The sequence below is a fragment of the Emys orbicularis genome, chromosome 5 (assembly GCF_028017835.1).
Source record: "Emys orbicularis isolate rEmyOrb1 chromosome 5, rEmyOrb1.hap1, whole genome shotgun sequence".
In the NCBI taxonomy this organism is placed as follows: domain Eukaryota; kingdom Metazoa; phylum Chordata; order Testudines; family Emydidae; genus Emys; species Emys orbicularis.
The window spans coordinates 25,809,959-25,829,800 of NC_088687.1; the positions used below are offsets into that span (position 1 = coordinate 25,809,959).

At 39.6% G+C, this 19,842-nt stretch overlaps 1 protein-coding gene across 1 annotated transcript in view; it reads left to right on the forward strand.

Moving 5' to 3' along the window:
* The window catches only part of KLHL8 (kelch like family member 8), a 35,489-nt gene extending 22,054 nt beyond the window's left edge, over positions 1-13,435 (forward strand). The window contains exons 4-10 of the mRNA XM_065405252.1: positions 2,198-2,384; positions 3,127-3,270; positions 4,647-4,758; positions 7,607-7,775; positions 8,899-9,058; positions 11,724-11,925; positions 13,312-13,435. Coding sequence (XP_065261324.1) covers positions 2,198-2,384; positions 3,127-3,270; positions 4,647-4,758; positions 7,607-7,775; positions 8,899-9,058; positions 11,724-11,925; positions 13,312-13,435 — 1,098 coding nt within the window. The remainder of the gene's footprint in view (positions 1-2,197; positions 2,385-3,126; positions 3,271-4,646; positions 4,759-7,606; positions 7,776-8,898; positions 9,059-11,723; positions 11,926-13,311) is intronic.
* Positions 13,436-19,842: the final 6,407 nt, after the last annotated feature.

Here is a 19,842-nt window from a genome sequence, read left to right on the forward strand (position 1 = left end):
AGCATATTTTCCTATAACATGCAGAGATGAAGCCATCCATTTTGTTTATAGTAGAAAATATATATAGTAGAAAAAAGAACAAGGAAAACAGACAAAAGATGCAAAGTATTTCTTTCCCTGTCAAAACTCATAATTGATGTAGTTTTGTGTTGGATAATCTTTTTCAATTTAATATTCAGCCTTTCCTAAGCAAGACATTTTCCCCAGTACAACAATCTGTCACAAATTTATGTTGTCTTCTGCTTAGAATAGAACCAATTCTGATCTGTCCTTGGCTATCATAAAAGGAAATCACATTCTTTATCAATTTCTGAACGGAACAATTTTACCTTAATGATTGAACTTCATGCTAATCAGAAATAACAGAAAACAGTATCTGTTCTGGAAAGGGAAACCTTTAAAAATGCATACATAGTCAAATAGAGAACATACAGTCATCACTACTTAATGCATTTGGCAATACTAAATTTGGGTTGGGAAGGGGAGGGGAGAGGGGATGATTTCTTTGGTGATAAGTATTTGTCCTGACACAAAGCCGAGACAGTCAGGAGTTCTATTAAAACATTGTATGCTTCCTACGTTTGGAGACAGGACTTGAAAAAACCTACCTACACCTAGTCAGAAATCAGTTTGCCTAATTAAATATGTCCCCATGGTGCCCAAATTCACATCTTCCCACCGCAATGCATTTATCCTACCCCCACATCTCCACAGTCCAGTCTCTTCTGCTAGTTAGGCTAACAGTCTTGGATGTCCCCGGCTAATCTGGCACCAAAGATTTGGTCCATGCTTTGGCTAGTCTGTGTACTGCTATATTTCTAGTCCTTTCTGCTGCCTTGTCTGCTCTGCACTGCCTCTGGGGTCTCTGCCATTTAGCTCTCAACATCCTTTAACCTATACTGTCAGGCGAGATGTACACTAGAAAAGGTTTGCTAGTATTGCTAGCAAATTCTCCTTGTATAGAAAAATTTATACCAGTAAAAAAGTGTCATAGCTTATAGTGGTTCCCCAAATGAAGTAAGCTATACTAGCAAAAGCACTCTTATGCTGGTGTAAATGTCAACATTAGGGCTTTTGATGGCTTAGAAGTGTTGTAAAAACCCCTCATCCTTATTTGACAATGGTAGATCAGCAGAAGTATAGACCTGGCCTCAGTCACCTGGAGAAAGAAGGAAAGTATGCAGCAGTATTTGTGGCACTACCTGGTGTAACTATTATTATATTGCAAGCAGTTACGGTGTGACTTAGAAAATCCATTGCTCACTCCAGGGTGAATGGGCTAAGCCCTGCCTAGAAGCAAACTACTTTTTTATATAAAGAATTTAGTCAAGTGAGGGTACGTCTACACTTGGAGCAGCACATAGAGTGGAGACATTGCATGCCCAGCTAGCATGCGTATAAATACTAAACTGTGAGGCACAGCTTATGTGACTAGAGTGCCCTTCACACCTGAACCCTCAGGTATATACCCTACAGGGCTCTCTGTGTCCAAGCAGTACCTCTCATATGTACACTGGTATTTTTAGGGTAGTATCCTGCTGCCTCCCCCCTGCCAGGGCCTTTCTGTGCTGCTGGAGTCTTTGGGTGTATCTACACTGCAAAAAATAAAACCCTGCAGCAGCAAGTCTGAGCCTGGGTCAGCTGACTCAGGCTCATGCAACGGGGCTAAAAATAGCACTGTAGACAGTCGAGCTCAGGCTGGAGCCCGGGAGCCAAGATCCTCCTCCCTCGCTGGGTTTCAGAGTCCGGGCTCCATCCTGAGCCCAAATGTTTATATTCTTATTTTTAGCCCCGTAGCACGAGCCCCATGAGCCCAAGTCAGTTGACGCAAGCTCTGAGACTTGCTGTTGCAGGTCTTTTTGCAGCGTAGACATACCCTTTCATTGCAGCGGGGAAAGGCTTCAGCAGCTTCCTTTGCTGTGCGTAACTACAAACCACGAGTGTGGACGCAGCCTGCTTTTCACGGCTGCATATAGCTACATGTACCCCGCAGGTGTAAACAAGGTCTGAAAGAAGTGTTCCTTTGTTCTCCCCAGAAAGAATAAAGTTACATTTGAATGGACTTTTATTACTCCTTTCACTGAAGTGTGTGTTTTTTTTAACTTAAAAGTTACACAACTATACTCCTGACTGCCGTAATAGTCATTGGATCTAGGGCTCAACATCAGAGTAGCTGAACTGTGTATATTCCCATCAGGTACGTCTGCCTTTGTTGCCCATTTGTTTCCTTATGGGCGTTGTGGCAAAAGAAGAGATCATCAAGCAGAATCTAAAATGTAGAGATTTACTGGATGAAGCAAGAAACTACCACCTTCACCTGAGCAGCAGGGCAGTGCCAGACTTCGAGTATTCCATCCGCACAACACCAAGGAATGAGACGGCTGGTAATTAAATGGGGATCTCATTTTCCTGTGCTGAGGAAGAGTGTTGGGGATCTGTGTAGGGAGAGGTAGTGCAGAGTAAATTGTTTGATCTAATTAATGTTTCAAGAAGAAGTATGTAGGTGCAGTGCATAGCTTTTAGCACCAATTTTACTTAAATTAGCTTAAAATACTAGTTTAACTAGATCAAATATAAATATTCAAGGCAAGGTTTGCAGAAAGAATATGAATGTGCTAGGAACTGTACAGGAAACCAAAGATACTCAAGCCCTATAAAGTTTACTTCCTGGGGGAGAAAAACATATTGCTCCTTTTGAACAATTAATTGACCCCAAAGCAGTGAGTTGCCTTTTTACAAAGTGCTCTGAGTTATGCAGATTAGACTGCAAATTCTGATATAGAAATCCAATTAGATGTAATAGAAGAAATATGGTTATCTCCCCAGTCAAATAATAACTAAAGTCCCATTATGTTTTTGGAGACTGTGATTAGCAGTCTGTGCAATAACATTGACAGTCACATTTTGCATGCTAAAATTGCATGGTTCTTGCCAGATGAAAGGTGAGGTCATTGCCACAAATGCAGAAGTGTAGCTGTATTGAATGTGACCCAAGAAGGAGGAGGAAAAAGTGCTTGTCTTCAGTTAATTTTGTAATGCTAATCCATTCTCAGTAAAAATATTGCTCATGTTTTGTTGGCTGATCATTCGGAGACCAATATTTACTCTTTATATCTTCTCCTTTAGGTGTGCTATTTTGTGTTGGTGGTCGAGGTGGATCAGGTGACCCATTTCGCAGCATTGAATGCTACTCTATAAACAAAAACAACTGGTTCTTTGGTCCTGAAATGAACAGCAGGAGAAGACACGTGGGTGTAATCTCTGTGGGAGGTTAGTAACAACATAACCTTGTACTAATGTCATTTTTTTTCTTTTGCAGTAACTTAATTGTTCAGTTATTTTACCCACCATACTAAACAATAAGAAAAGCCTGTCCCATATCATAGCTAAATTACTTGATGTGTTTCAGTTTACTAAAGAGCTATTTTTCAGGTCTGAAAACATTCCTGTGGTGTTATAGCACCAATCTGAGAACACATTTGTTGCAGTGAGACCACTGCTCACTGTCCACAGCCTGTGGCTCATTACTTATAGTAGTGTATGGTTTCATTTTTCTTTTTTCTCAGAGAAGCACATAACTGCAAGCCAGTTTTCCTGAGTTCTGAAACTGACTTCCTTGCATTTGGGCAAATCAAGTAGCCCATAATTTTCCAAGACTGCCATTAGTTTTGGTAACTCAAGAGTGCTCAACTTGATACTTAGAGCCAAGTTTCCAGAGCTGCTGAGAACCCACAACTGTTGAATTCCTCTTCCCCCCCCCCCCCATATGTTACGTTCCTGCAACAGAACCAATGGAAAACAGTTTTTCAGATAGCATACATTCCTTTGTGCCTCCAAATATTAAACAGCACCTCTACCCCGATATAACGCTGTCTTCGGGAGCCAGAAAATTTTAACGCGTTATAGGTGAAACCGCGTTATATCGAACTTGCTTTGATCTGCCGGAGTGTGCAGCCCCGCCCCACCGTGTTATATCTGAATTTGTGTTATATCGGGTCGCGTTATATCGGGGTAGAGGTGTACTTTGTTTAAAGTAGTTTGGTATTTTGTCTAGAGGCTGAAAAATTCAGCCAGCTTGTGGAACGTTGTTTTTAATATGAAAAGGGAAGACCTCAGATTAAGATGTTAAAATGTCCTATAAAAACAGCTGTTAATGCAAGTCTCTGACTTAGGCTAGGTCTACACTACCCGCCTGAATCGGCGGGTAGAAATCGACCTCTCGGGGATCGAATTATCGCGTCTCATCGGGACGCGACAATCGATCCCCGAATCGATGCTCTTACTCCACCAGCAGAGGTGGGAGTAAGTGCCGTCGACGGGAAGCCGCGGAGGTCGATTTTGCCACCGTCCTTACAGCGGGGTAAGTCGGCTGCGATACGTCGAATTCAGCTACGCTATTCGCGTAGCTGAATTTGCGTATCTTAAATCGACCCCCCCCCCGTAGTGAAGACCTGCCCTTAGTCTGTGTATATTCTTATGACAGATTCTTAACCTTCAAATCTTATTCTTGCAATTGAAAAGTGTGATGCTATTTTGGAAATAGGGTTGTGCCTGTATATTTCCCACTGTTTGTGGTAATCTTGTGTATCTGGAAACCAAAGTGTTGCCTACCAACTATTCAATCAAAATGTTTCTCTTTTCTTCAGGTAAAGTCTATGCAGTAGGTGGGCATGATGGAAATGAACATTTAGGCAGCATGGAAATGTTTGATCCTGTCACTAATAAGTGGATGATGAAAGCATCAATGAACACCAAGAGGTAAATCTCCCTTAAACAAAAAGGGAGCAAATAATTATTTTAGAAAATAATCCAGAAGTTATTGCAGTCTAGGTTTTTATCCGCCCCTTTGTGCATACCATTTAAAAAAAAATTCTTAGGGTTGAAATAGTCAGTCTCAGCTCATTTGGGGGACTCGGACAGTTATTTGTATATTCCTACTGGAATAGTGTAACACTTTAAAGTGCAGACAGGCAAAAATAAAGTGTGCCTTAGTGTGTAATGAAATGAATCTCATATGCACATTAGAGCATTACTGGTGATGTAAAATGTATAATGTTCCTTTGTCAGCCTCCAAGTACTGTATTGTTTGTAAACTTAATAAAAAGCAGATTGGATTTCCCTAATTACTTAGTAGTTGTAACATTGGATCAAAGGAAATAGACATACTACCCAAAAAGCAGATTGCAAATAAACTGCGCATAAAGATAAAATATTTAGTAATTTTTTTCAGAGAAACCTCTCCCTGATAGTTGTGACTAGCGTACTTTCACTTCCTCAGCATACTTCTTTTGGTTTTCTGAGTTAACTGTGGATAAAAATAACTAAATGTTCTGGTGTAGGAGTCTAAGAGTGCATATTGCTTTTTGAGAGAGCCATGCAGAAGCCACAAGCTTAATTAGATATAAAACTGCTATTTTACACTTATTTCGGTGATGATTTTTTAAACTGCTTTAACTGAGGTTTCTGTTTTTCTTCTTACTGTATCTCTCTATTAAAAACCACCACCCATATTTTTACTTTAAACCTCCATAACCTGTTGCAGTCTAAAGAAAATATTTTTCTAAAAAAAAATTTAAGACTTCTATAAGAACCTTACACTTAATGGGTGGAGTGAAGTACTGGGGCATGTCTGAGTCCTGAAACATTCAGCTACTGTGACTTAACCAGTAAAGCACAAAGCCACTTCGAAAGAACCAAGAAGCTGGGTCATCAACTTGCTTCTCTGATAGGTAACAGAAAATACTGTTAAGGCTCAGATAAGCTTTTGTGGCACCTCCTGTGAAGCACAGTGGTTACTGAACTGTGTCTTAGCCTCTGTGCTGCAACCTGGAGAAGCAGTTGCAAGATCACAGGACCTTCCTTTGTGGGGGGAAAAATAATCATTTTCTTCTGTCTTGAGGTACTATCAGTTCCAGTGGTATTTCTTATTTTAATATAGGGAATCTCTCAAACCAGGAGAATCTTTCAAAATGCAAGGAGTACTGGTCTAAAATAATCCTGTTAGCTAACCAATCAATTTTTGTATTACTGACTATCCACATAGTGAAGAACTGTTGCCGGTCAGTTGGATTGTCTACTATACTAAGTTCCTCTATATTTACTATAGGAAATCCCTAGAATAGTGCAAATACTTGCACTATAAATTTTTTTTAAATTTGTATATTGCCTCTTCAGGGAAGGGACTGTCTTCCTGTGTTGTGTACACAGTGTCTAGTGTATTGTGGGTGCTACTGTATACAAATAAGTACAAAGATAAAGTTTCATTATCCAAGATATTATCCTAACAGGTAAGTTTAAGGGTAACCACTGTCTACCATCTCTTTAGCCAATTTAAGATCAATTACTTTGTGCATAACTTTAATCTGTATACGTCAAGAACTCTCACCTAGACTTTAGATCAGTGCTAAGGTTGATCACATTTAATTTACATACTTATCTGTCCTCTTTAGCCACTTACTAAAAAAAAGTGACAGTCAAATTCTGTCAGTGGTTTGATTAGTTTCATCCACCTCTCCAAAGAATGGATCAGGTTCTCTGTTCCACTCAGTGCAGCAGAGAAAGGGGGTTGGCAGGGAACCGGTTAATATCCCGATTCTCAGCACTGGTCCAGATTGAGGCATCCTGGCTTCTCTTACTTGCACCTGCTGGGGAGCTACAGCAGTCTCTGCTTCCAGGGAGTAAAACAGGAAAGAGTATCTGACTCTGAACATTTTTTTACCTCACAATTGAACAAAAAAATCTCCATTTCCCCATAAGTGGCAGTGCATGGATGTTTATTTGTAACTAGAAATTCCAAATCTGCTTTCTGTACTCATGTGTGGCAACAATTTTGAATTTTAAAGCAAGATGGTGGTTTTAAATAGATCAGTTAGCTTTCATAGGTAACTGTTCTACATGTGAAAATGTAGTTGTCAGACTAATCATGATTTAAAAGCCAAGGACAGAAACTGTAATTCAAGAACTAACCTTTTTGGATTTGATCTACTTCATAAGAAAGTAACTGAAAAAAGTGAGGAATAGTGCTGAAGCACTCTACAGCTACACCACAGCAACAGCTAACCTATGATTCATGCAGTTATATACTTACTGGTAGCACAAACTCTTCTGTTCATAGAATCCCATTGCCTTTTTTTAAACAATACATTTACTTTACATTGCAGGGGATTAAATCCTAAATATTGCCTTAGTTCCAACATAGGTTTTTGGATTGTGTGATTAGATTGTAGCTGAAAAGGTAGCTGCCTGCCATAAATTAAGATCAGCTAGCTTTTCTAGTTAAAATAACACTAACTTACTTGTAGTGGGACTCTGGATGAGGGCAGGGCTCTGTTCTAGGTGATCCTGAGGCAGGTTTGGCACCTTAGGGTAGGTACCCCCTCTGAAAGTGAACGAGTCTACTTATGAAGCTGCTATTGCACCAACAGTCAACTTGCTACAGTTATTGATCAAAGAACTTTTTAAGTTCCTTCATTTCCCTTTTGGTTTGCATTACACTTATTTCCCATATTTTGAAACAGTTACCAGTCAGAGAAAATTGCACTTGGTCTGTCTTTGCCTAGTACCTTCAAGGATATACTCCCAAGTGCTGATGCTTTGATTTTATTAGGCGAGGAATTGCTCTAGCCTCCGTTGGTGGACCCATTTATGCCATAGGAGGGTTAGATGACAACACTTGCTTCAGTGATGTGGAGAGATATGACATTGAATCTGATCGATGGAGTGGAGTAGCGTCAATGAATACTCCCAGAGGAGGAGTTGGCTCAGTGGCCCTTGTGGTAAGTTAATGCTTCCTTCTAAGTCAGTATTGAAACAATGCCTTGGCTTGGCACGAGGAGGCACTGTACTAGTGCAGGGGACTCTTTCAAGTAAGACTTAAAATTGAGGCACTGGCCACTTATAATATTCAAATAAGTACTGTACTGATCCTCTGATCAGTAGATTGGCACTCCCACAACAACCCTTCAATTATGGCCAAAAGGTAACATATGTAACAGAAAAGACAAGGTTATGGATATCATTTTAAGAGTCAGATTTGTCATGGCTGCTGTTTTAAACATATTGTGCCTGATTCACCACTCACTTCAATCTTTGTTGCATAATGGATGGAATAGTCTACCAAATAGGATTTCTTCACTCACTCGGCCGCAGGTAGCATTTTACACCAACATAAATGACTACACAACGTGCAAAGCATTGGAAAAAGCAGGTCCACTACAATTTTGTAACAGTTCCAAAGCACTTCACACTTATATAAATACTGAAATAATTTCACTTACCAGTGAAATTTAGCCTGCAATATGGCATCTTTATTAACAGTACATAGCAACAGTTGAAGACAGGAAATAAATACTACTTCCAGTTAAGAAAGCAGATGGATTTAGGTAGGCAAAATGTAACACTAAATGAATGATGCATTTTAGCACTACTACCAAGTGTCACATTGTAACTTTTTTTCCTACTGTTTTCAAAGTCCATGTATTACTTCAGATATCCCTCATATTCAAATGTTTGTTTTTAAAAAAAAAAAAATGCTAAATCAGTCACTGTTTGCCCATGGGGGAAAATAAATCTCTTCCAGGGGGTTGTTTACAGAAAAATAGCAGAGAGGTAAATTGTGAAATAAATTTACTGGGCTGTATTTTTAACTTCTTGGTCATGATTGTAATACAAGCATTCTGTATGGTACAAATATGTGATCCTTGGGATGGACAGCCATTCTAGGATCAGTGTATATTCCTAAACAATCACTGCTCATTTGGGGGGGGGGGGGGGGGGAAATCACCGAGAAGGAGCTGGGTGATGCAGTGTGATGTTGAATTTTACTACAAAAGTACTATTGACTTTTCATATGAAAGGCTAGCTCTATGCATGAAATGTCTCTGCTCAATCTTCTTTCAGAACTATGTGTATGCTGTTGGTGGCAATGATGGTGTAGCCTCTCTCTCCAGCGTAGAGAGATATGACCCCCATCTGGATAAGTGGATAGAAGTGAAAGAGATGGGTCAACGAAGAGCAGGCAATGGGGTTAGTGAACTCCATGGTTGCTTATACGTTGTAGGTGAGTAGGAGTGTTTCTTCCTAACTGATAGAAGAGACACTTTGTCCTATAAAAATATGGATTGTGCCTGAGAATGAAGAAGTTTCAACATAAAAAATGCTGTTATAATATATAAAAAGTTAAAAATCTAAGTATTTTATAAACTTTTAAGCACCTTCCAGAAGAAGTAAAAAAAAGAAAAAAAAGATACTCATGCATCTTGGTAGACCAAAAAATTGACCTGCTTTGTCCTGATTCTGGCTCCATCTCTAATCCCTTGCCTTAAAATCAGGTCAGCAGAGGCTGGAATGCTATTGCTATAAATGAGATTCTTTTGGCTGCTGGCAAGATACCCTCTCCAAGGGCTGGCAGCTTTCGGGTGAAAGTCTCAATCTTTTGTCAGTCAGAGCATACTGCAATGCTTATTCCTCTCCACCAGCATTTATAAATAGGCAGGGGTGGGGGAAAGTGTTAGGATGGAGAATTGAAGTGGAAGTGTGATATGAATAAGTTCCATGGGGGTTAGATTTATTCTACTGCAATTAAGGTATGTGTGATTTATTTAGTTGGATCTGGGGCAGCTGGAGTCTGAGACTAGGTGGCCTTTGAGCATTAAACAAATCTAAATTGTCCTATTTAATTTTTTCAGTTCAGACACACAATGTTTATCCAGTGCTCTAAGCCCCTTGACAATTCATTAAAGCTAGTCAGTGCTTCCCAGTGGTAGAGATGAAATGTGCAATTTTCTGTGTATTTCACAATATACCATGCGCAGTTACAGAATGTGTGCTCACTGGGTTTCCTGGAAATTTAAAAGTGAAGCTTTCATTTAAGACTGTGGTGTGATCTTAATACCAGATTAATTGCAGTGATTTTTACATCTACTCTTTAGAAAATATAGAATTAGATCACAGTATAATTTCCCCTTTAAAAATAGACCCTGAGACATGTGTACATATCACACACCTTTTCATTTGTTCACTGTGTGCCTGAGTTCAATAGTTTCTTTAGATTTATAGACTTTTTATAACTTTTCTTTACTGTTTCACAAACTATACTTAATTTGTTTAATTGTGCAGACATACCATAGAATTGCAATATGAATCACGGAATCACCAACTAAATGAAATTTTACATAAGCTTAACTGGCTCTAGTTTTAATCTTTAACTTTGTCAGTGAGATTTTAAAAATGACCTTGCTAACAGGTTCTTAATATAGCCTTCTCTTTAAAACGTAGGATTCCCCCCCCCTTTTTTTTTTTTTTTGTTTTTGTTTGAAAGCCACACCTTTGTAGTGTTTACTATTTAGAAGCTAGGTAGGAAGATGGTAGAAAAGGGTATGTGGTGTAGTTTTAAAGTTGCAGTAGCACTTATAGAAGCAATACAACTATGGAAGAAACCCAGCTGAGTAATTCAGTACTGATGTTCAGACATGCATATGGGGTACAGCTTCATGACTGCTTTCAGTTAGTTGACAATATGCTATCATCTACATGGATCTAAAGCAGATTGCAGCACTTACTGAATATTTTTTTTCTGGCATGTTATGAAATGTTGACTAGCTTGAATAGCCTGCAAAAAAAAAAAAAAAAAAAAAAAGACAGCCAGAACATTCCTTAAGTAGAAAGGACAGGCATGACTACAAGACTGTATGCATGTAAATGTACAGTTGGAGAAACCAAAACATCCAGAAGGCTCAGTAAGGGTACATCTTCACTACCCGCCGGATCGGCAGGTAGTAATCGATCTATCGCATCTCGTCTAGATGCCATAAATCGATCCCCAGACGCGCTCCCCGTCGACTCCGGAACTCCACCAGAGCGAGAGGCGGTAGCGGAGTCGACGGGGGAGTCGCGGCCATCATCCCGCGCCGTGAGGACCCGAGATAAATCGATCTAAGATACTTCGATTTCAGCTACGCTACTCACGTAGCTGAAGTTGCATATCTTAGATCGATTTCCCCCACCCCCCCGCCTCCCCCCCAGTGTAGACCAGCCCTAAGTCTTTATGGTATGGATTAACCAAAATAACATGGTGAAATTTGTAGTGCATAGAGATGAGTCTCTGGCCTTAATGAATCCTTTAAGAGAATCTCTGGGTAATTACAGCAGGTGCTGTTGGGATTCCCTTATGGTTTAGTTTCATTGCATATTGACATTTAACTCTTCAGGTTTTCCATTTGATTATTAAGTACTTACATGTATTAAGTATTTTAATGCACTCTTCTGTGAGTGGGTGCACTCTTTTCTTCCTTTGTCTCTAGAAAAGCCAATGTGCTTGTTCACTGCTTGCTCATTTTCATTGTACATATTGGTATTCTTTATAGAATAGGAAATATTCTCATCAAGAGTAAGTCTAGCCCCATTTTATTCTGAGAATTACTATATGCATGTGCTGAGGAAACAAGCACAAGGACTCTCAACAATCTTTGGGGAGAAGTTAAAAACAGCAAGAGGTGGTCTTATGATCACTAATGTAAGGGCCTAAAATTAAAGCACCTGCCAATTCCTTTTACACCTCTGAAAACTTAAGCCACACACTGCTACCTAAATATTGATTTTAGTACTTAACGTCAGGTGGCCATTGTACAGCCAACCAATTAAATATTATGCAATCTGAATACTGGACTTCAGCATTACTAAAATCTCCCTACTAACAAACAGTAATATAATGTCTTTCTTTGTAGGTGGCTTTGATGACAACTCTCCATTGAGCTCTGTTGAAAGGTTTGATCCTCGCAATAACAAGTGGGAGTATGTAGCAGAACTTACAACCCCCAGGGGTGGAGTTGGCATAGCAACGCTAATGGGTAAAATTTTTGCAGTTGGTGGTCATAATGGCAATGCATACCTGAACACAGTGGAAGCCTTTGATCCAGTGATGAACAGGTAATTCTGAGTTAGATGAAGACAGGTGATGATGGCTTCATGTATACAGTATAGAATCACTGTGGCCCTTAAACTATGAAAGTTATTTGAGTAATTTTTCTCCATTATCTAAATATGCTACTCCAGATAGTAGGTAGCAAGAAATAATGCAGGTTTTTTATATCTTGTAAAGTAAACTATCATGATTGAGCACATGAGTTAATTTCCTGTCCTCAACAGGTAACTGAACAATTTTACTCTGTGACAACTGAAGGGTATTTAATGCAAATGCTAGACGTGTCAAATTACCTGAAAGTGTATTTTTAAAAGTGCTGTCTTGTATGGACTAAGTTCATACATCCAACAAAAAATACTTAATCTAGTTACATTAATGGGTATAAAGAATTCGGTTTTCTCTAGGAACGAAGTTCAAATCTAGATTGAGGTTCTAATTATAATGTATTTAGTGATTTCAGATTATGGTCTCCTTTCGAATAGAGACTAATCTCGAACACCACAAATTGGTACTTTAGGCCCAGCCTTCAGTCTCTCCCAAGGTGTTAGCAGTTGTGGGTTAAGCCATATGTCATTGAAAAGGTAACTCTTTTGCAACCTTTCATTAGTCTGATTTGACCAATGACCTTAGTGATCACAGTTAGACAAAACTATTACTTCAAAAAAGTTTGACATGGTTTTATAAAAATTTATGGCCATGGATGGCTCTGACCTTCATGGAGGCTGCCATCTTCCATATAAACAGATGGAATTCTTTATCACCTTGAATAAGTAGGAAGGGCACTACTTAACTGCTCTTGTTTTTTGGGGGTAAATTTAAGAGTACATACTTAATTTTTCTTGATATGAAGATGAAGACACATATTAATGTGCTCCCCCTATACCGTTGGCTTTTTTTCTCACTTACAAGTTCATACCTCCCATCTCCTCACTGAGGCAAAGGAAGCTTCTCTACTCAGAGTACTATAAATAAGATCATTAGTGTAAGGCAAAATTGGATTAATCCAATCAATTTATTAGCCTAGTTTCATTACTTCTCCCTGCCTGAGACACTTTATTTTCAATAAGGAGCTAACACCTAACTCTCTCTCTCTGGCCTCAAAATGTGGTTGGGTGCAGAAAAGAGGGAAATAATTTATAAGTACAACAGTTCAAGAGTAAGGTGGCTGCAATTCTTCAAATTTAAGTAAGTTATGAGTAAATGTAGATTTGTTTTAAATTAAGTGGTGAAACATTCAAATTAATGTTTTCCCCTTAGATTGATACAATGGAGGCATCATCTCTCCTAGAGAGAATTTACCAACTTTAAGATATGGGGGGTAGAGTGAACTTTTCAAGGGAAAAAAACTAACTTATCCCCCCTGGTCTTTCTTGCTTTACCATTCTCTCTAGGTGGGAGCTTGTTGGATCGGTTTCTCACTGCAGAGCTGGAGCGGGAGTAGCTGTGTGCTCTTGTCTTAGTAGTGAGATCCGGGATGTTGGTCAGGGATCCAACAATGTGGCTGATTGTATGTGAACTCAGAGTCAAGCCTCGAGCAACTCTTCAGAATTTCAGAAGATCCTGATATGACTCAAGGATGGAGGGACATGACCACAACAGCGTTGCTCTGGGGTTTTTAATTATTATCCTATGCCGTAGATAAATACTGAATGACTCTTATGTGTGATAACTATCAAAAGCTGAGTTCTAATATTCAAGTTTTCTGAAGCTTATCTGATTTAGAAAAGTCTGCGTAAACATGAAATAAGGACCCTGGTTTTTATTTGAAAGCAGATATCTCCGTAACTTTCTATTTGAGGGGCATTCATAGTTAAATAAAATATATATAGGCTGTGGTTAAAAAGTTGCACTTTGAATTGTTGAGCCTTAAACTACTTCCCTCCTACCCACCCCCCCAAAAAAACTTTGATTCTGGGATACACGCTAGAGTATATTTTTAATATGTACATTCTGATAAAATACAAGAGAGCCTTAAAAAAAGCCCAGTTCTGTAGCACTTTAAACAGGAATAAAGCATCTCAGCCCTTTGGAGGTTAATTTCCCTGTTGTATACCTGAGGAAACTCAGGTATAGAGGTTCATTACCTGACTGTCAGGGGGCTGAAAAGCAGGTGCTGAGCATCTCTGAAAATCAAATTAGTTGCTCTTGTTACAGAGCTGAGAATAAAATCCAGAGATCTGGCCTGCTTATGTGGGATTCAGCCACTGGAACATGTTTCCTTTCTTATGCCTCCAAGGAAACCTATATTAAGAACCACCTGCAATAGGAAACTCCTTAAGAGTGAAAGCACGTGTGAGGCTTCCTGTATAATTGTCTTATTTTAATAGAAATGGTTTGTTTAGACAGGCAGAGTTTACTGGTCCTTTATTACAAATTACTGTATTCCTAGAAACAGGAATGCACACTATCAGAAAAACCCACCCTTTTTCTAAATAATTTTCAGTGGCTTACATGTTCAGTTTTAGTAATCCAGTGACATGGTGTGAGGTTAGCACCACTTTCAGGAAGAGTACAGATGTGATGGTTTCAGACACAAACAGGCTTAATTATCTTGTGGATAGTCTAGTCTGAGACCCAGAATGAAACACATCTTCAAATGAAGAATTGCAGCTGTTGGAGTCTAAAGTCTCTTTAAACAAAAGGAAGTTAGTAGCAGCACAAATGAGATACATCAAGGGATTAACAGCCTTTCCTGTTTGTCAGATGCAGTGATAAATTCAAATTCAAAAATAGACCTAAACTGTGCTGTTATTACAGACTATTGCCCCTCGGAAATACCAGGAACCTATATTTAAGCCCTTAATTAGCTGTATTTAGTGTATAATTGTATATAAATATTTATTTAAAATTTGTTTGTAACTTTAAATGTGTTTGGGAACCTCTTTCAGGCTTTTCAAGGTTATTACCTCAACCATTATTTATAACATGGTTCCTGTTGGTAAAACAGACGTTCATAGGAACCTTTTACATCTTGTGTAGGGGCTTGCCTTTGTCTCAGTAGCATGAAGTGGTACGCTCCTATTCAAACTGTCTTCATTTTGTTGACTGAAAGGCAGTTAAGGTTTAAACAACTGCCTTTAAATTCAACTTTATTTTTATTATGTATTTTTGGTAAGTCTGACCTTTTGATTTAACTTGACAGGACAGAATTGTTAAAACTTGAATTGCCTCAGTCTTAATGTTTAACAATTTTAAAGAGTGTTCTTCCCTTGGGAGTTAACCTAGCTTCATTTTGTTGTGTAGCTTAATCTATTGGAATTGTATTTTTGATTATCCAGTGCTGACCATGTAGTGGCCACCTCAAACATTCATCACTTATTTCCTCTTGGTTGATATTCTACATCAAATTAAAATACTGATGAGGGAGGTATAGGGATACTCTTAGAATTTCTTAGAGGGCAAGATAACCTCAGTTGACTTGGCAGAAAACCAAACCAGCAGTGAAGGGAAGAAATGAAAAAAAAATACAACACTGCATTGGAGAAAGACAATTTTGATATATGTGTGGAGAGCCTAAAATTCAAGAGCAGCTTCAGCAAAAGAGAAAAGGTTTTCACAATCCTGAATTTTCTTGACAAGATCAACAGTTAATTTAGGAAAACTGTACAGTGTTAGATATTGAAACACCTATAGAGACTATGACAGGGGGTGGGGTTGGAGCAAAGTATGGGAATGAAAATCCTATATTTATTAAAGAAATATTTATGTGGGTTATTCTGTATATTCAATACCATACTAGGGAGGCTTCAGCTTTATCAGCGATCCCAAAGCACATAAATCACTGCTTTAGTATTGCACTGCCATGTTTTAAAACTGTTTTGTATTTCCAATTGATTGTAGTCTGGATATTCAGTGGACAAAATGCAGAATGGACTGGTGTAATTACACTGAAATATATGAAGGTTGCAATAAAATATATTTGTACTTTAAACTGTTACTCTATTTAATTCCTAGCATAACTGGAACTCCCCCTAGGGATAGATATTAACAGCTGCAAGTATTTATTGGGTTGTTTAGAGCCTTTTTTTCCCCCTTCTAGAGCCTGCATCTTTGGGGCCACACCCTTTCCGGCTAAGGAGAGCTGAATGGAATGCAGCCTGCAGCACCCCTAAACAATTAGGTATCTGTACAACATGAAGTAGTGTTCTTTGCACCAAAGGTGACATCACAGCATGGTGATTGAGGCCTGGAGAGGAAGGGTGGCTTTATAGGTCACAGGTGTCAATGACAGCCCTGGGGGCCTGTCCACATCACAGCAGCCTCCAAAGCCTAGCGTATGGGTTGCAGCACTACCACTGTGGTGTACAAACCCTAGCATGCAGGTAGCTTTATAGCTGTCATCTGCAGTGTCTGCCTTCCCCACCCCACAGCCAAACCAGGGCTTTTAGAAATCCATTACATCAATCCAGCCTCTTACTTGGTGTCAGGAGCTGGAGTACCCTGAAATGCTGTCCAGAGAGAGCTTCCTGCAGCACAGTGCAGCCACTTTGCTACCAGTTCAACCAGCATTGGTGCTTTTCAATTTACATCCAACTCTTAGTTTCTGGCTTTTAATAAGCATTAAAACAGGCAGCTATTGGTACTGTTAGCAGCCCTTACTTAGTTGCAGCTTCACTGTTATCTAAATATACAGATGTCTTTCCATTTTAAATGCATATTTGATTCTGGTTGCTGAAAGGAAGCAGGGAAATAAAGGCAGCTTTTAGTGGAAATAGAAGAAGATTCCACAAAACGATACACATTTCTTACCTATTATTGCACTGACTGGGGAAGGTTCAATTAAAAAGTCAAATGTGGCTGAATTTAAAGAATAATAAAACAGTTAATTGACAACTAAATCTGTTGGTTTCATAAGAGAACCCTTCATTCCTTATTCTAGCTCTTCCATACTTGATTAAGGAAGACATTTGCGGCATTTCTACTTAATCTACCAGAGGTGAGGATAGCAGAAAACTCAAAACTAAACAGAGCTGAATTAGTCTGGAGCAAGGGATTCTCTCTCCCTGCCCCCAAGCTTTTAAAACAAAATTATTTCTATATAGTGATCAGCTGCAGGTTAAAATAATTCTGGATGTTTCGTATGGAGTGTCCCTTCCTTTTTAATTCTAACCAAGTCTCATTTCATAATGGTGAGTGAACAACCACATCACTGCAGGGGAAGCATTACAGATTCCTTTAAAGAAAACTACTGCTGTGTATATCCCCATTGTGCGCTTACATTTCAAAGTGAGGCAGACTCATTAAGGTAGATGTCTTAGGCCTGGGATATTACACATGTGAATGGTGGGGGGTTTGGTGACATTTTTATTCCAGCAGAAGTCAGTGTAGCTGCAGTGATACCAGCAAAAAAAAAAGCGTTTTTGGTAGTATAGCCTCTTTTGTTGGGGGAACTGATGGAAATTATACTTGCAAAAAGTACGTCTACAGTAGAAAGATATGCCAGTGTAGCTACAGTGGCAAACTTTTTCTAGTGCAGGCCTGGCCTTAAAAATATAGCAGTTGAAAATGTGATCATGAAGTAATTGCCCTTTTTATAATTTTTTTGGGGGGGGAACTAATATTTACCTGGGCCAATGAATGTGTGAGCTTAATGGAACTACTCATGCATGTTTGCAGTAGCAGGGGGAGGGATGTAACTCAAATCTGGGTTTTGCTCTCATATGAGTAAGTACAGAATCATGCTGCAAAACTGGCTTCTCGGACATCTAAACAAGGCAGAAGACAGTGTTGTTGGTTGCTTTACTGTGGTTTTTAAAATCAGAAGATTGAGTAGCCTCTAGTGGCAGCAGTTGCCTATGACAATTAACTTACATTCTGAATAGTAGGATAAGCCTTTAAATATGCATTTTTTCAAGTCTAGGGGTTTAGTTGCATATACCATATTTTAAACCTTTTCCAGATGTAAGACATTACCACAAACTTTTAGTTCACTCACTGAACTTACCTCTACCACACCATTTAAGACAATAGCTGAGAAACATACATTATTTTGGGCCTGGGCTCCTTGCAAAAACAAATGCATAGAGAGAAAATTGCCAGACTAACAACAAAACAAAGTCAGTTTTAATTTAAGCAGAGTTACTATTAAAAAGCTAAGAAGAGAAGCACTTACTGTTGTAGAACCAAACTGCCCCCTCTTTCACAATGTGCTGTTTCCAGGCCCCAGACTTATCCGTTCAAGAAATATTTATATCTCTTGAACGCAAAAACAAGGAGTCAGTTTTCAGATATCAACCTGTTATAAGTGACATGACAACTACCAAAAGCAAAAAGCTAAACTGCGATTACTTTGCTGAAAAATCCTCTTCAAATCATGCACATAGGATCAAAAGCTAGCTGAATATTTACCTTAGATAATTGATTATAATGCATATGCTTTTTAATGGATACAGACAAATGTGAGTGCCCAGCATAACAGCAGCCTTGCTGAATGTTTTAACAAGATGTACCAGGTAAGGGGGAAGAGATCATTTTAGTTGCATAAGTCTTGGAGGGATCATAATATACAAGTCAGAGTTTTGCTCCTGTGTAGAGCAAAGCATATGGATGTTGGAAGCATAGGGCCAGATTCTCAACTGAAGTCAGTGGAGCTATGCCAGTTCGTGCCATCTGAGGATCTAGCCCAACCATCTATAGGAACACTTCTATCTTTACCTGTTTAAATATTTCCTTGTGCTGCTTCCAGGAAACCCAGTGAATCAAATAAGATAGGGGACTCCTTTTAACTGCCCTCAGGAGGAAGAGATCACCTTCACCAGTACACACCATCTACACGAAGTAGTGAGGGAAAGCAGTAAAGCCAGACCCATGTGTGGAGGAGGAATGACTTAACTGACTGGTCCTGCATGAAGTCTAGCCAGCATCTAACGCTTCCTGCTCGGAGGACAGCATGACTCATCTGCACTGAATGCAGAGTTTATGCACAGGTTTTGGTCCCAGGACTGGCTCCAGGGTTTTTGCCGCCCCAAGCGGGAAAAAAAAATAAAAGCCGCGATCGCAATCGCGATAGGCGGCACTCCAGCGGCAGCTCCACCGCACCGCTTTCTTCTTCGGCGGCAGGTGCTTCCCTCCGAGAGGGACCTGCTGCCGAATTGCCGCGGAACAGCCCGACGTGCCGCCCCTTCCTCTTGGCCGCCCCAAGCAGCTGCTTGCTGGGCTGGTGCCTGGAGCCAGCCCTGTTTGGTCCACCTGCACAGGAAACAGACAGACTTTGGCCCTTTCGAGGGTCCAAAAGAGCTGTAGTCACAAATGGAAACAGATGCTGCATGGTCCTGAGTAGGCTTGGGGATAGATCCTGTAAATGGATCTGCACAGGTGGGGCCCTGCAGCCACATGGAGCCCCACTGCTCTCAATGGGGTCCAGTAGTGCACCCACATGCAATAAATTACAGGAGTGGGCCTTGTTGAGTCAGAAGTTCCCATTTTCTAGTAAAACCGCACTTCAATGTAATGCGGTTTGATTTATGAACACTTGGAAGAACACTTTACAGTTGGCCAGCTAAGTTGGCCACCAAGTCCCCCACATGAATGCACTGGTTGTGTTGAAACCCAGTTTAAGATATTTCAGCTCAAATATTAATGTCTTAGTCTTTCTTAATTGTGGTGCAATGCGACAGCAGCCACTTTTGCAGGAACTGTTGCTACTTGGAACATCAGTGCATCAAAATATTTCAATAGGAGTGATTTCCTTTAGTTCTTCCCTGGCTGCAAATTGATATGACATAATAGTCCCACACAAGCTTGAATAATCTTAAGCAAATTGTCACAAACGTACCCACAACAACCTTGTAAAAGTCATTTCACATTGTAACAGGGTTACTTACCTTACTGGTTGCTGCCTCAGTTTCCCTCAGGTAGAGTAGCCTGCAGTCTCCTCCTAGTGGATGAGTGATTGGGGTGTTCAGCCATCTGACCAAACCTCA